The 13913-nt window shown below is 38.4% G+C and overlaps 1 protein-coding gene across 1 annotated transcript; it reads left to right on the top strand.

The window, feature by feature from the left end:
* The first annotated feature begins 4394 nt into the window (after positions 1 to 4394).
* Positions 4395 to 13063, top strand: LOC103706956 (Polyketide cyclase / dehydrase and lipid transport protein). Its single transcript, XM_008791246.5, has 4 exons — positions 4395 to 5255; positions 5963 to 6158; positions 9565 to 9696; positions 12586 to 13063. The coding sequence occupies exons 1-4, from the start codon at positions 4924 to 4926 to the stop codon at positions 12706 to 12708; spliced, it is 783 nt and encodes a 260-aa protein (XP_008789468.3). The 5' UTR covers positions 4395 to 4923; the 3' UTR covers positions 12709 to 13063.
* The last annotated feature ends 850 nt before the right edge of the window (positions 13064 to 13913 follow it).

Here is a 13913-nt window from a genome sequence, read left to right as displayed (position 1 = left end):
CTCCCACATCTCCTCCAATGCTTGGCCCCCCACCCTCATCAATTGTGTCTTGAAACGCTTCTGGAACAGCGAACTTTGCATCAAAATGCAAGTCTAGTCGTAATTAGAGAGAAAGGCATTTTAGGAGTATGAAGTTGTCACATGATGATCATGTGATAATGCTTCCTAAAGGAGATGGATGACTGAGCCACATTGACACCAAAAATAAGTCTTAGGGGTTAATTGAAAACTATGACCTTTAAGGGCCAATATATTTCTCACCCAAACTTGAAGGGGTGTGACTATATTTTTTCCAAAATACTACTGATATTTTACTTATAGAAGATAGGTAATTAAGAGAGAATGACTGTAAATATATCAATCATTTTGAAGAGCAACAAACCCCATCTGATATGGTTTGAAGACTCTGGTTGGACGAACCCAACTCTGTTATTTTTTTCTGGCCTGATTTCAATATTTTAAGTTTATTTTTAGATGGTGGGGCTATCCTATCTTGCCAAGTTAATTATTTACTTGACTAGTATGGTTTGCTAGATTGATACTTATTTCAAGTTGACAATAGAATTTAACCAAAGTTTGATAACTCGAAATGGACCGAAGAGAATTCAAGATGGCAAGCAAGTTGACAATAGAATTTAACCAAAATTTTGATAACTCAAAATGGACCGAAGAGACTTCAAGATGGCAAGACAAACAAGCCATTTGATGGTAAGAAGAGGTTATGTTGAAAAAGATTTAAATTTAGCATTTTATCTAATTTTAAAAAATAGATAGAATTTTATTATAGAATTTCAATTTTAGAAAAAGTATATGAGAAGGAACAAATCTACAAGCTCTACTCATTTATAATTACATATACAACTAAATAATATAGACAAAATTTTACTGAAAAATCTGTGAGCCAATGAATCTTCCCTCCTTGTGCAAAGCACTGCCAACAAATTTACACAATTTCTCTAACATAATAAAAATGTGTTTAAAACATGTACACTCATAAAATATATAAATTTGATTATGTATTTGGAATGATAGCATATCTAATAGATCGTAATATCCGTAACAGTTCCTTGATTCATGAACAAAGTCCCAAATCATCAGTCAAGTACGAGGTCCACATGAGGTCCTAAAAACATCTCATGGCTCTAGAAGAAATAAATAGACAAAAGAATAGCTTAAGTGTGTAATGTGCTATTCATTATTTTTAACTTGTACATGCCTAATGTTAGCAATAAATCCTTCCAGGATATAGTTAAACAATAATTTTAGCTGAAATTATATCCTCTCTGCTTTGTGTTTCTTGCAAATTTTCTAGATAAGTTAGTCCTATACATTCTAGCATATCCTAATAATTAATGGTTGTTAATTTAATATGTCATTATATGAATTGGATGCATCCCATTTTTCAGTTTGTTGACGTATAATGATAGGTGATTTGATAAGAAGTCCTAGCTAGAGAGAGCATTGATGAAGATTCAAAGTCCATTTGATAAAAGTGTGAGTGAGTTCAGCTGAGCTTTGGGCATGCCTATGCTAAATCCAACTTAGATCCATCCCTAACCAAAGCCTTGGATCTTGCATCTCATAACCTTGTGGACCAAACGAGTCCTAATCGAAATCTAAAACATAATTACATATTAGATTTCCAGTAAAATGCTTCAGACATTTAACATAAGAGTACTAATATAATGACATAGTTAGGTTGGATTGCAAAGTCAAATTACATATTTGAAACTTGAGTGGCGGCATATAACCACCATGTTTCTTTAAAAAATTGCACACGTGAAGTCGGTTTAAAATGAATTTAGGCTGAATGCAATTTGATTAATAAAGCTCATGTTTTAGCACATGTTAGAAGCTTTGAATTTTTTAAGGAAAAAAATAAAAGATGGAAGATGAGAATATATATTTCTTACTAAAACTTAAAAAGTTACATTGGCTCCTTAAATTCTCACTTTCTCTCTCATGTGAGCAAAATGATAGCTTATCATTTCCATTTAGCATGGTACCAACCACCTTTGTATTACTTTATCATACTTCTATTTGACCTTGCTTCAATTTTTTGCTATGCCACCTTTTACCTATTTGATCTTGTACCACTCTCATCAACACTATTTACTTAGTCTTTTAAAGCTTTAGTCAATCTAGAAAACCTACATCACTTCATTACTTTTTTTTTTTTCATTTCAAGATCATTAAATTTTAGTCATACACCTTGATGTCATGATCTATTGGTATAACCTTTATTTGGGACATGTTATCTGTCTTTGGAACATCTCTTTATTCATATACTTTTCCCTTTATAACCTTTCTAACTTCAGAGGATGTCCTCACCATTGAGAAGCTTCTTATTTTTATCCTTTTGTAAATTTAAAATCGTAATTATGTCTTCACCCCTCATCATATACGAGTCAATTAAATTCATATACATAACCCTTTTTTAGAAAATAGGAGGTCAGCCCTACATGAATTCATTGTAAAATATGAAGAAGAAAAATGTTGAGATATGTTATTCCAATCCTTTCTCCCTCCTAAAATTCAAACATTAAAAGTACAAATATTTAAACAAAATTTCAAGGGGCTAGAAAAAGTTTTTTATTCATAATTTCTATTTAGTGTTATGGTACAGTGTTGCCTACTTGAGAAGATGCCGTTTACATGTAGCATGTGCCATATGTCATCTATTCGCTTGGGATTAGATTGAAATTGAGGATTCTCTCATTAAATAGATCAAGAAAGATCCAAATTTGATTGGAGAAAAAGTTGGAAATAAAGTTTAATTAGTAGAGAATATAATTTAAGCTATATAAATGATCTATTCTTACCGTATGCATGCCTAAACTAAATAAATTATCAACCTCCAAAACCAGACCACAGTTGTTTATGTTGCTGGAAATGGGACCCGGGGGCGGCCGTCGGCTGAGGAGGAAGAGGAGCTCCGGTGGGAGAATCGGCGGACGGCGGTTCGTTGTCTGGCGGCGTCCTCCGGGGGGGGGGGGGGAGGACCTGTGAGCGAGAACGGCGGGCGGTGGATCGTCGGCATGCGGCTCCTTCTGGAGGAACCTGCAAGAAGCCGGTGGCCGGGCTTTCCGGCGCCGGCCCTCCGATGCCTAAGTCAGAGGGGGCCAATATGTTCTTGGAGGAAATAGTATGTATCAGAGTTTTTTACCTGCCTACCAACCAGCCAGCCCCCTCTAAAATGGAGTGGTCTCCTTTTGTAGAGGTGCTGGATTACCTGTGAGATGATGGAGCGAGGTCGTCGTACAGTTTGAGCATGCTGCACGATCAGGCGAATTAATGCTGTAGTGGGAGACCACGTCGGAGTCAGGGAATTGTCCCGGCTGATTGAACACTGCTGTGCTGATTTGCCGTGGAGAACTGGAGATCCGTAGGCAGCAGGCGACGTGCGCATTAATTGTGGAGTAAGTTGGAGGTCTGGAGAGGCCACGCGTGATGATTGTTGACGGTCGTAGCAGGGTATGGTCCCTAGTTGATATGCCATGGCATGGCCTGCAAGCAAAGCATGGTGCGGTAAGGCTGTTGCAGGGCATGGCCGCGGCACGTGGACGCCGAGGTCGGCCTTTTGAGGTCGGCTCGGCCTTCTGGTCTCTGTCTTTTGTGCTCGGCAGCCTTCTGGTCTCAGCCTTCTGGTCTCGGTCACCTGGTGCTCGGAGGGGCGCTCGGTCGCCTTCTGGTCGGAGGGGCGCTCGGTGGCCTCCTGCTCGGAGGGGCGGTCGGTCGCCTCCTGCTCGGAGGGGCGCTCGGTCGCCTTCTGCTCTCGGCCTGCCTGAATGAGCTCAGCCGCTTCCGTGCTCGGCCTTCTGGTCGGATTTGGGCGCTTTAATTATATTTGCGGGGTGGTCTATTTTTCCCCCAACACTTTAATCTGTTATTGCATGACCAAATGCCTCATTGACCTAACCTATCCTGATTGACCAACCATATGATATTATCAGCCTCCAAAACCAGACTATACTTGTTTAATCTGTTATTGCATGACCGAATGCCTCATTGACCTAACCTAACCTATCCTGGTTGACCAACTATATGATGCCGAGACTTGTTTCTAATACAAGTTAATTTACCGACATTAAAAATGAGAATTGATACCCTACATTTCGTACACCATATGGCTGTGTATGCAGCCAAACATAATAGCTCATTTCTATGGTCGTGCACTGAGATGGGTGTTTAATAAATGAATTTTAGAATATTGAGCGGTTGTGATTGTTTGCCAGCATGCAGTGCAAAGTATACTTTCTTATTAAAAAGAGGCTAAAGTTTGTTAAAAATTCTTGCGAGGAGATACCGACCCGGCTCAACATGACCCGATCCAATCCCGAGGGCAGACCGGCTCAGGTTTTTCCCACCCCAAGGACTTGACCGGTTCCAGGCCGGGCACATGAAACGTTATTCTATTTCTTCTCTTCGCCTCGGCAGAGATATTTAGGGACGCCGGCCGAACGATCCAATTCAGGGTCTCCAACCGCTGTCGCCCTCTCAAATTACGCCAATGTCTCCAACCCCCAATTCTCTGATGGCGGATTTATTAGGGTTTGCAGAATCGCGGGATTGATCGCTCGTTTCCCCATCTCCGATAGCGATTGCTTGGTCTCAAATCGTCCAAACGCGTGACTTTTCCAAACTAGGTCCAAGGGCGACGTTTCCATATTGATTTCTGAGTGCCTTCCGGGTTTGAATTCCGAGCAGGTGCTCTTTTGCCGTATTATGCCGATCGTAGGGCTTCAAGATCATTAAAGGCTCCTCTCATGCCCGTTTCTTCCAGAGAGATCGACACTCCCGTGGAAAACTAGGGCTTGGAGCTCAAAATCGAAGAAAGACTGCATTTTACCATCTGTTGTTAAGGTTTTCGATTGATTCTTGAAATCTTCCTCTTGTTCTGAATCGGTCTCTGGTTAAAACACGATGCCGCCTGTTCTTTCGCCTTTGAAGGCTTTGGCAAGGTTACAATCGCGTGGACAGCGTGGTTTGGGGCTTACGAAATATGAATTGGCATCGTGGAAGAGATGCCCGGAGAGTGGGAGGAAGTTGGAGCGATTTGCTCAAACTCGAAGCCTGAGAAGTGTGGGTCGATTGGGTAATCCATGCATCGATAAATTGGTCGATGCTGATAAAGAGTTTCACAATTCTTTCCGGGATTCTTACAATGGCACTCAGACCAGGTGGTTTCTTGGATGTGGAGATGGGGAAGAAGGAAATGTCCTTTCAAAAACTCACGAAGAGAGGCGTGTGGTGGGGTATGTTTTGTGCTTTATTGTGCCTCTTTTGATTAGCTTTCCAATAGCCAAAATGCTAATTTACATGTTCCTATCATGATTTGCTCAGTTTTGTTTTATTCAGAACAATGAGGCTTACGTCCTCGTTTAATAAGTCTGCAGTATTTCTTTTCATCGTCTTTTTCTGCTTAATATTTGAAGAGGCAATTGATGTAATTCTTTTCAAATTTTATAGAAAAGAGTAAAATTGCTGTTTAGTTGTGTTAATAGATGCTAAGTTTCCTTCAACATATAAGTTAGAGGATGGTGTGAATTTGCAACCTCTGGTGTTAATAGTTGCTAACTTTCCTTCAACACATAACTTAGAGGATGGTGTGGATTTGCAACCTCAGGTGGTCTATGCAGCTATAAGGTTCACTCATGGAAAACTATCTTATTCAATTGTAGTTATTAGTGCACACAACTTTTTGTGCCAAGCTGTTTTGAATTGATGTCTACATGATCATCAAAATCTTTCTGTTATCTTTAAACACTAAAATTCACCATTGTTTAGAGTCATCCTAAACTTATCCAGTTTGAGATAATCTTATCACAAACCAACATATCTGACTTATATTTTCACATGAGTATGAAGCATTTTGTTGCTTTCGCAGTTGCTGATCCTGTCTAAGTTACATAGGATCATTGTATTCTGTACCTTATATTTTAACACATTATTCAATAATCAGGTACTCACCAGAACAGTTGTTTGGAGTGGTGGCAGCTGTTGACTTGTATGAAGATTTTGTTCCGTGGTGTCAGCGTTCTAGGATTGTTAGACGGAATAATGACAGGTCCTTTGATGCTGAGCTGGAGATTGGTTTCAAGTTTTTGGTTGAGAGCTATGTCTCTCATGTAGAACTGGAGAAGCCAAAATCTATTAAGGTCATTACTGTTGCTTATTTATGTACATTGACCTTTAAATATTTTACTAAAGTTGGGTATTGTAAATTGGTACTTGGATTAGTTTCATATTCTAAATATTTGTTTTTTTCTTGTTATTTTCTACCTTGATATTTGGATTAGCTAAGAATTAAAACATGAATAGATATGATAAATCGTTTTGTAGATGCCCACTACTGTATGTATGTGACATTTCCAACATGAGTTGGAATTAGATGAGGAGATGAGATAGAGGAAGGGAGCATTAGGAGGACCAGGAGGGCAACTGATTGCATGACCAAGATCTATGGGGAATCATAATTCAGATAAAAGCTGAATTACTGAACATTGATATCCCAAATATCAGATCAACCCTAACAGAGTATGACTCTAACCTTAATTATCATAAAAGATATGGATGATCAATAGCTCGCTTCGTGCTCTACCATAGGAGTGAGTTGGTTGCTGAATTTATCTTTGTGGGTTAAACCTTATAACTACAATTTCATGCATAACCTTAATTATCATAAAGACTATTAAAAGAAAACGTATCTAACCTTAATTATCTCAAAATCTGTGGATGAACAAAAGGTTTTTTTTTTTTTTGCTCTAACACGCCAGCAAGTTGGATGGTCAGCTTATCTCTATATTTGATGGCTGAAACTTAAAATTACAGTTTATGCATAACCTGACCATGTCTTTAATATTTAACATCAGAGATATTTTCATTGTGAACTAGAGCTAACCTTTAAACCATAGTTTAAAAAAATCAACCTTTCTGATTTGCATTTTGTATAAGCTTCAAGATTTTCTTCTGATTTTGCTAAAAATGCACTTTTATATTCCTTGTAATGACAAACATATACAAGTAAGTTAATTTTTATGCTCTGCTAGATATTAAATTTCATGGAGGTTCTGTTATGAACGGAAATCCTATTTATCAATGTAAAAGGCAGTATTATGGTGCTATCAAAATCTTGTGATGACCTGATCACATTTTTTCTGGCTTGAACAATACCTCAGTGTTTGGTGCTAATAAGTTTAGCTTTTAATTTCTCCAACTTTTAGGACTTGCTTTAAATTTCTACTTCTTTTAGGATCTAATCTTCTTTTAACTCACTTGCTTGCCTCATTATTCTAAGAAGTGGTCATTATTGCGGATTATTCTTGTTTCCATGGCCTTGTGTGTAGCCTAGTCAGTACTTTGATGTGAATAGATGGTCCAAAACTAGAATTTGACATTATTTGGTTGGTGATTAGAAATAATGTTTGTTATATTTTAATAATATACTAGTATTACAGTGCATTGCTCACATTATAGTGATGAACCAACCAGTAAAGTGATATACTGTAGAAGATAAAAGAGAGGGGAAAGAAAGTCCTAGTATGACAGGATATTTTCTGAATAGTAGTAGAACTTATCTTAGAATTTGTTAGGAAAACTGATATTCTGCTTATCTATTTTGTTCTTAGCCACTATCAGTTGTACCACTTAAATTGACTTTAACATAAAGGTTGCTCTGCGAAGATGGCTTTTCTATTGTTCAGTGTTGATGGGCAGGTATCTGCTTCTTCCATCTTTGAGAATGCGACCTTTTACAGTAAGACTTCCATTTTGATGATTAAAAGATTCCTTTTGAGGGAAACATGACTGATACATGGTGTGATTTTACAATATTTTTAAGTTTATGAGTTGCAACTGTCGATTGTTGTTGAGCCTCGCTATGTTTCCCTTGTTGTTCCTTTTTCATCTTTGCCGCAGTCTATGACATCCCTTCTTTATTACCTTCTTTTAGTTCTCCACAGCCATCTAAAAAATGTAACCACAATAAAGCTGTATCCCCCTTGGGAAATGTGGCTAATCTTCTATGCATCGTTTTTGATCTTTGCAAGTGAAAAATACATGCTCTATTTGATGCTGGTGGGCTGTTGGCAAATTCTCGTGATTAAGTTCCATTCATATGTTTCCTTATTGTTGCCAGCTTCTAATTATATCTCAGTATCCATCTTACGTTTCTATATGCTTTGTCAACTAGCTTGCCAAAGGATTCTCTTTTGGTGAATCTTCGAGCAGCTTGCCAATTTTTTAGTAGATGTTCAACAATTTGGCAACCACTTTCTTATTGTTTTTGCTTTACCTTGCTCTGTCAACATCCCTAAATAAATAAAAGACATGCGCACTAAAGCATTCAAGCAATTAAAAAGGCCTATATACATACACAGAGAGATGTATATATTTGGAGAAGGAAAAATGATTGTACTTTCAATATCATGCTAATGATTAAACACTTAATGATGGTTTAAATAGTTTGAAGAACAAGATCAATGCATGACATCAGAAGTGCACCGACCATTGTTTCCTTTCTATGCATGTTGAACTTTGTTCCATTGGCAAACTATTAAAGTAAAGCAACTTTAGACCTCAGACCTTCCTGGTACACCTTGGAATGGAGGCCATATGATGGTAAATAAGCTTAAATACAGGTCTTTAAATGGTTCAATGAGCTCAGCGTTAGACTAGCTGTTTTAATTGGTATGTTTTCTTTAAAGCTGGGCTGGGGGCTGGGATGTAGTTTTATGATCCACTTTATTCATACGATCTGCTAGATACAATGGATACCCTTCTCCTTGGAAGCAATCAAACAGTGATAAGAACAAGAAACCAATTTTTGTATTTGAGCTGTACTAGAAACTGACCATGATTTACCGCCTCTACTATATCGTTGTTCACCTGAAGGATGAAAGAGTCCACATGGAATTATTGGTTAAACCTGATCAGTTCCCTTCATAAATGTGAAGGTAAGTTGTAGATCTAGTGCCCACCCATAATGCCTTCTGCTCTACTTGCCACACATGGTTTGTTTGACAAGGTGCAACCAAGCTTTGGTCATCTCATTGCTCTGCTGATGTTGGTGCTGGAGCATTGAACAAACTCAATTCGAGCTTGTTAAATAATGATCTCCTGGACTCCAGAACTTGTAGTGGCATGTTTATTTTCCTTTTTATTATTATCTTCAGTCATGTTTGTTAGAGTTTACACTAGTCAGTTTGATGTCGATGCCATTTTCATGCTATTAAGTCATGATGAAGGCAAAATTTGTATTAAGGTAATATGTCCTTACACGAATTGTTTGCATCTGTGGTTTCCAGAAATATGCCACAAACTGTAAGTTATTGAGGTTTTTGGTCTTTATATGCAACTTCTAATTACTCTCATTTTTGCTTTTTTTTCCCCAGCCCTTGTATTTATTGCACAAGCTACGGCTAGTTTCATGGCTTTCATATTAAAAAATTCAAAACCAAGTAATTGAGCTGTGGGGCCAATTTTAATTAAGTATATACTTGAGTTTACTTTTATTATTTTCTATGCTGTCACTGGACTCATGGGCACATTTGGTGCTGTTTGCAGACAACTGCGTCAGAAAGTGGCCTTTTTGAATATTTGATTAACATTTGGGAATTTAATCCTGGTCCTGTTCCGGGAAGTTGTGACCTTTACTTCTTGGTGGACTTCAAGTTTCGGTCGCCTCTATATCGGCAGGTAGTGTTACATTCTATTGTCACATTTTTTTTATTTTGTTTCTTTGGTAAGTTGGCTATTATTGATATTTCATTCGATTGTGCAAAAACCTCTTTCTTGTGTTAAGTATGCCAAAGAGATGCATTGGTGCTGAATTTGATCCCTATTTTTTTTCCAACCAAACAAGGCCAAGAAATTCTCCATATTTGAAATTCTGTAAACATCAAACCAAAGAAAAGCACGAGACTCAACTGAAATTGTTTTCAACAATGTTATGTATTTCAAGTGTTTGCTTATACATGGTCTGGACTTCACAAAGTTTAAATCACTATAGGAATAAATACCCTTCTGCCACCCTTTTTTTTCTTTTCTAGTGTCCTTTTTTTTTTTGTGAATCTTCTACTTGATACCTAATGGTGTCAGACTGCTTTGGGTTTTTGTGCTTAACAGTTGAATGTTTTTAATATTTGGAAACCAATCACTCGCTAAGAAAATATTTTCCATGTTGGGTTCGTCAACTTTGCCACCCCATATACGAGACCTCATTATATCCAGTGGCATCACAGGTCTATCTAATGTTACATGCATACATGACATTTAGTAGTGACCTATTGAAGTATATCTTTTTTGCATTGGTTTGGTTCACCAATTAAGCTTATATTTGGCTCTTTGGCTTATATCTTGTGTCCAAGAGATGAATATAACTCACTTTATGAAACCTTCTCATTTGTGTCTATCCTAGTCCAGGATAATTCTATAGAGTTGCTCCCAGATTTTATGATTTTACATTTTGTAACTAATCTGGTAGTCATAAGCAACTTGGTAGTCTTCCTACTTGCCAACACATGTTCTAAGTTTCATGATATCCTTAATAAACTGAGTTACCCTCACCATCTTGGCGGGTTACCCTCCTTTTTCTGGTAAAAAAATTTTCATGATAGGACTATCTATGTCCCAAAGTTGTTTTGCTAGGTTTTGGACCAATTCATGGAGAATTGAAAACTGGTTGAATGTGGGTCTGCAAACATACGTAAGGTCCTGTTTGTGAATGATAGGGTTTACAAAAGTCATGCTGTCTTATCTTTGGTTTAAACATCCTTAGGGGGTTAGGATAAGTTGTTTGGACCAAGGTTTGTCGAACTGGTTCATAGCAACCTGTACTGGTTGGTACCGTACTGTACCTATATCGGACCAATCCTCATACCGGGCACGCTGATACTATATGAATATGATACTGGTACAAGTTTTACTACCGAGATTGCAAACCTCAGTTTGGACAATAAATCAACAAGATCAACAAACTGTGGGTGAGCCCAAATCCTGCGGGAGAAACAAAAGTTTTTCTAAGAAAGTCTTTTTTTCTCGTGATTATTGGGTTTGTTTGGTTGGATGCCTCTGTTTCTTTCCCCTCTTTCTCATCTTGCTCTATTCTTGTAGTGCTGCCCAACCTCGGGTTATTCTCTTTGCTGTCATAAGCCTACTTGCACCTTTCCGCCAAGGTGCCCACCCTTGATGTTGACATTCCACTGAAAACAACCATATTCCTAACCTTTCTCTCTCTATCTCTGTCACAAGGTTCGCTATCTCGGTACCGGACCTCGTACTGGTACCATCCTATTGCAGTGTCGGTACGTGGTATGATACGAGACGGTGAGGTATACCGAGTGTCAATACGGTATGAGATTGCGTACCAGTTCGGTACTGGTATGGACTGGTACGGCAAACCTTGCTCTCTAATCTGCCTCTCCCCTCCCTCTTCCTCCCACTGACGACCACCTCCCATCCCTTCACCTCGACCTTCTCCTACCCATCCTTATTCCACCTTGGCCCATTGCTTGACCAGTGCCCAATCACTATGATTGCCCACCCCCTATTCCTCTCCCTCTCCCTATCCCACCTCAGCTGTTGTGCAATCAACCACCCCCCTTATCTTCCCCCATGCTTTCCCACCTTGAGGCCAGCACTGCCGCTGCCTCCTTCTACCATCTTGGCTGCTGGACCGCCACCACCTCCTCCCTCTGCAATTACTCATATGTGCTCTCTGCTACCGTATCATCACTATGACCGCTCCTTTCTTTGAGTTCAACTGGAGGGAGAAGAAAAAGAAAAGCAGGGAAAAAATTTAATCAAAACGAGGACTATAGAGTGGATAATTTCCCGCTCATGGGATTTGTATAAACATCTTGCTGGATGAACTCTGGCTTCCATGTGAATTAAATTGTGGCAATATATCATCCAGAATACCCTGGATTGTGTTGGTTTATACCTTAATTGACAAACTATATCTCATATAGAAGGGACTAGGCTTTTGTATTCGAACTCAAAGATTAGCTTGTATTTGTCAATGTAGAGTTTGGCAAGAAAGGGCAAGATGCATCAGATATCAGAGAAAAAAGCAAGAAGGTAACTGAAACAAAGGGTAAAATTCTCCATCTAAAGATGGGTCTAGATTCCCTGTTCTCTAGTCTCTTCTGGCTTGATTAGCAGGAGCAGTCATTTAAAAGATTATTAGAACCCAGCCATCTGTCTATGTCTCTTTCTAATATGTCTGTGTGTATGTCTGGACTAAAAGGGGTTACAGGCATTTAGAAGGAACTGAGCAGCAATTTGAAAATTGTTTTGGATTGCCTTTGCAGCTGAGCAAGGGTTTTATTTTGATATGGAAGCAGCAATTCTATCTAATAAAGTTGATGTGAGAATTACTACTCTTTGATGTGCCAAGAATCTCATTGCTATGATTCAAACAAGGATGAGGGGCATGCTTGCTTAATTGGCCGACCTAAAGAAGTTTCATGATTTCATTTTTGTGGTCCATATTTAGCAAGAAGTTCCAGTGTTTAGTCATATTAGCTGTTTTATGCTCCTGTTTTCAAATTTTTGGCTACATCTCACACTGTTTTACACTGACAGGTGGCATCCATGTTCTTCAAGGAGGTTGTTTCCCGATTGGTCGATTCATTCAGCGATCGCTGTCGTAGAATTTATGGTCCTGGTGTCCGAGTTTCTGAAAGACCTTATGGACAGGGCATATAGTTTTTCTAGTTCTCTTCTAGTTTTTTTATAAGCATAATTGGTAACAGAGAATGACTGTCAAAGGCACTCCAAATGATTGCCAATATTTTCCAGTATAATAGCAGACAAGAAGTAGCCTTGTGATCACAAGCAGGATACATTTGCACCATCTGATTTTGTTCTGGCCTCAGGCTTTAATTGATCCCCATTTATCTGTGCTCTCACAGCCATTTTATTGTACCAAGGATACATTCATGTGTAACCTATTCATTTTTTATGTCCAAATCTCTGATGTTTTTTTAAGAACATGTTCTCTTACAACATAGTTCTATTATTCTCATGTCTTATATATGGCAGCAGTTGATGACACTTGGTATTTTTGCCCTTTGTCTGGATGTCTCAATAATATTTTATCAGGTTACATCTGAAACCTTCTCCACCTTTTGCTTAGAAAAAAAATACCATCATGTTCAGCAGCTTTATGCTCATATTCATGGAATATTTTTGAATAATATGCCACTCTTGTAGCACAGGGTTGATTTAGAAGTTGTGCGCTACAAGTGGCTGAGCTGAAGTACATTGGGTCGTTAAAGCTTTTACACCTGCTTGAGTAGAAAAGAAAAGGTCTGCAGATGTCAAACAAAGCTTATGCTGGTGGAATACTACTTGGACGATTATTATGTTAATAAGATCAGGATGAGTTAGAAATGGTGTAGCAGAAACATTTAATATTGTTCTTACAATTGTTTTAGCAGACTTCGGAGCAATGTTTGGAGAGATATTTGCACAAGAATCATTTAAGATTGTTTGGATTGTGCATCAGATGAATGAAAACCCTGGAGGTCTGGGCTTCATCAAATTGAATGGACTTTGAGTAATGATCTTTTCCAGCCTCCTCTAACACCTGGTAGCGTAGTGATTCTATGAAGCCTGGCTGCTTCTCTACACATGCTCCCGCCATATTTTCCCTACTCCGTATGCTCTTGTGATCAGTGAGCCTTTGCATGCACGGCGGAATTCTTGTTCTTTGCATGTGCTTCTTATGCTAAAAAACGAGAGATTTTTTTAGTGAGACTTTTGATCAGAATGCAGTTTTTTTTTTTTCAAACGAAAATTGGTCTGCAATTTTTCAGTTTTCTGAGGAATGCCATGTAATTTCAATTGGAGCACAGACATGAAAATGGACATGGAAAACAAGCATGGTCTTCGATCTTTCTTGATATTCA

Source organism: Phoenix dactylifera, chromosome 5 (genome assembly GCF_051530095.1).
Source record: "Phoenix dactylifera cultivar Ajwa chromosome 5, Ajwa_hap1_PhDact_Kaust_v1.1, whole genome shotgun sequence".
Taxonomy (NCBI): Eukaryota; Viridiplantae; Streptophyta; class Magnoliopsida; order Arecales; family Arecaceae; genus Phoenix; species Phoenix dactylifera.
Note: the sequence above shows the minus strand (reverse complement) of the source record. Positions and strands in the feature narration are given on the sequence as shown.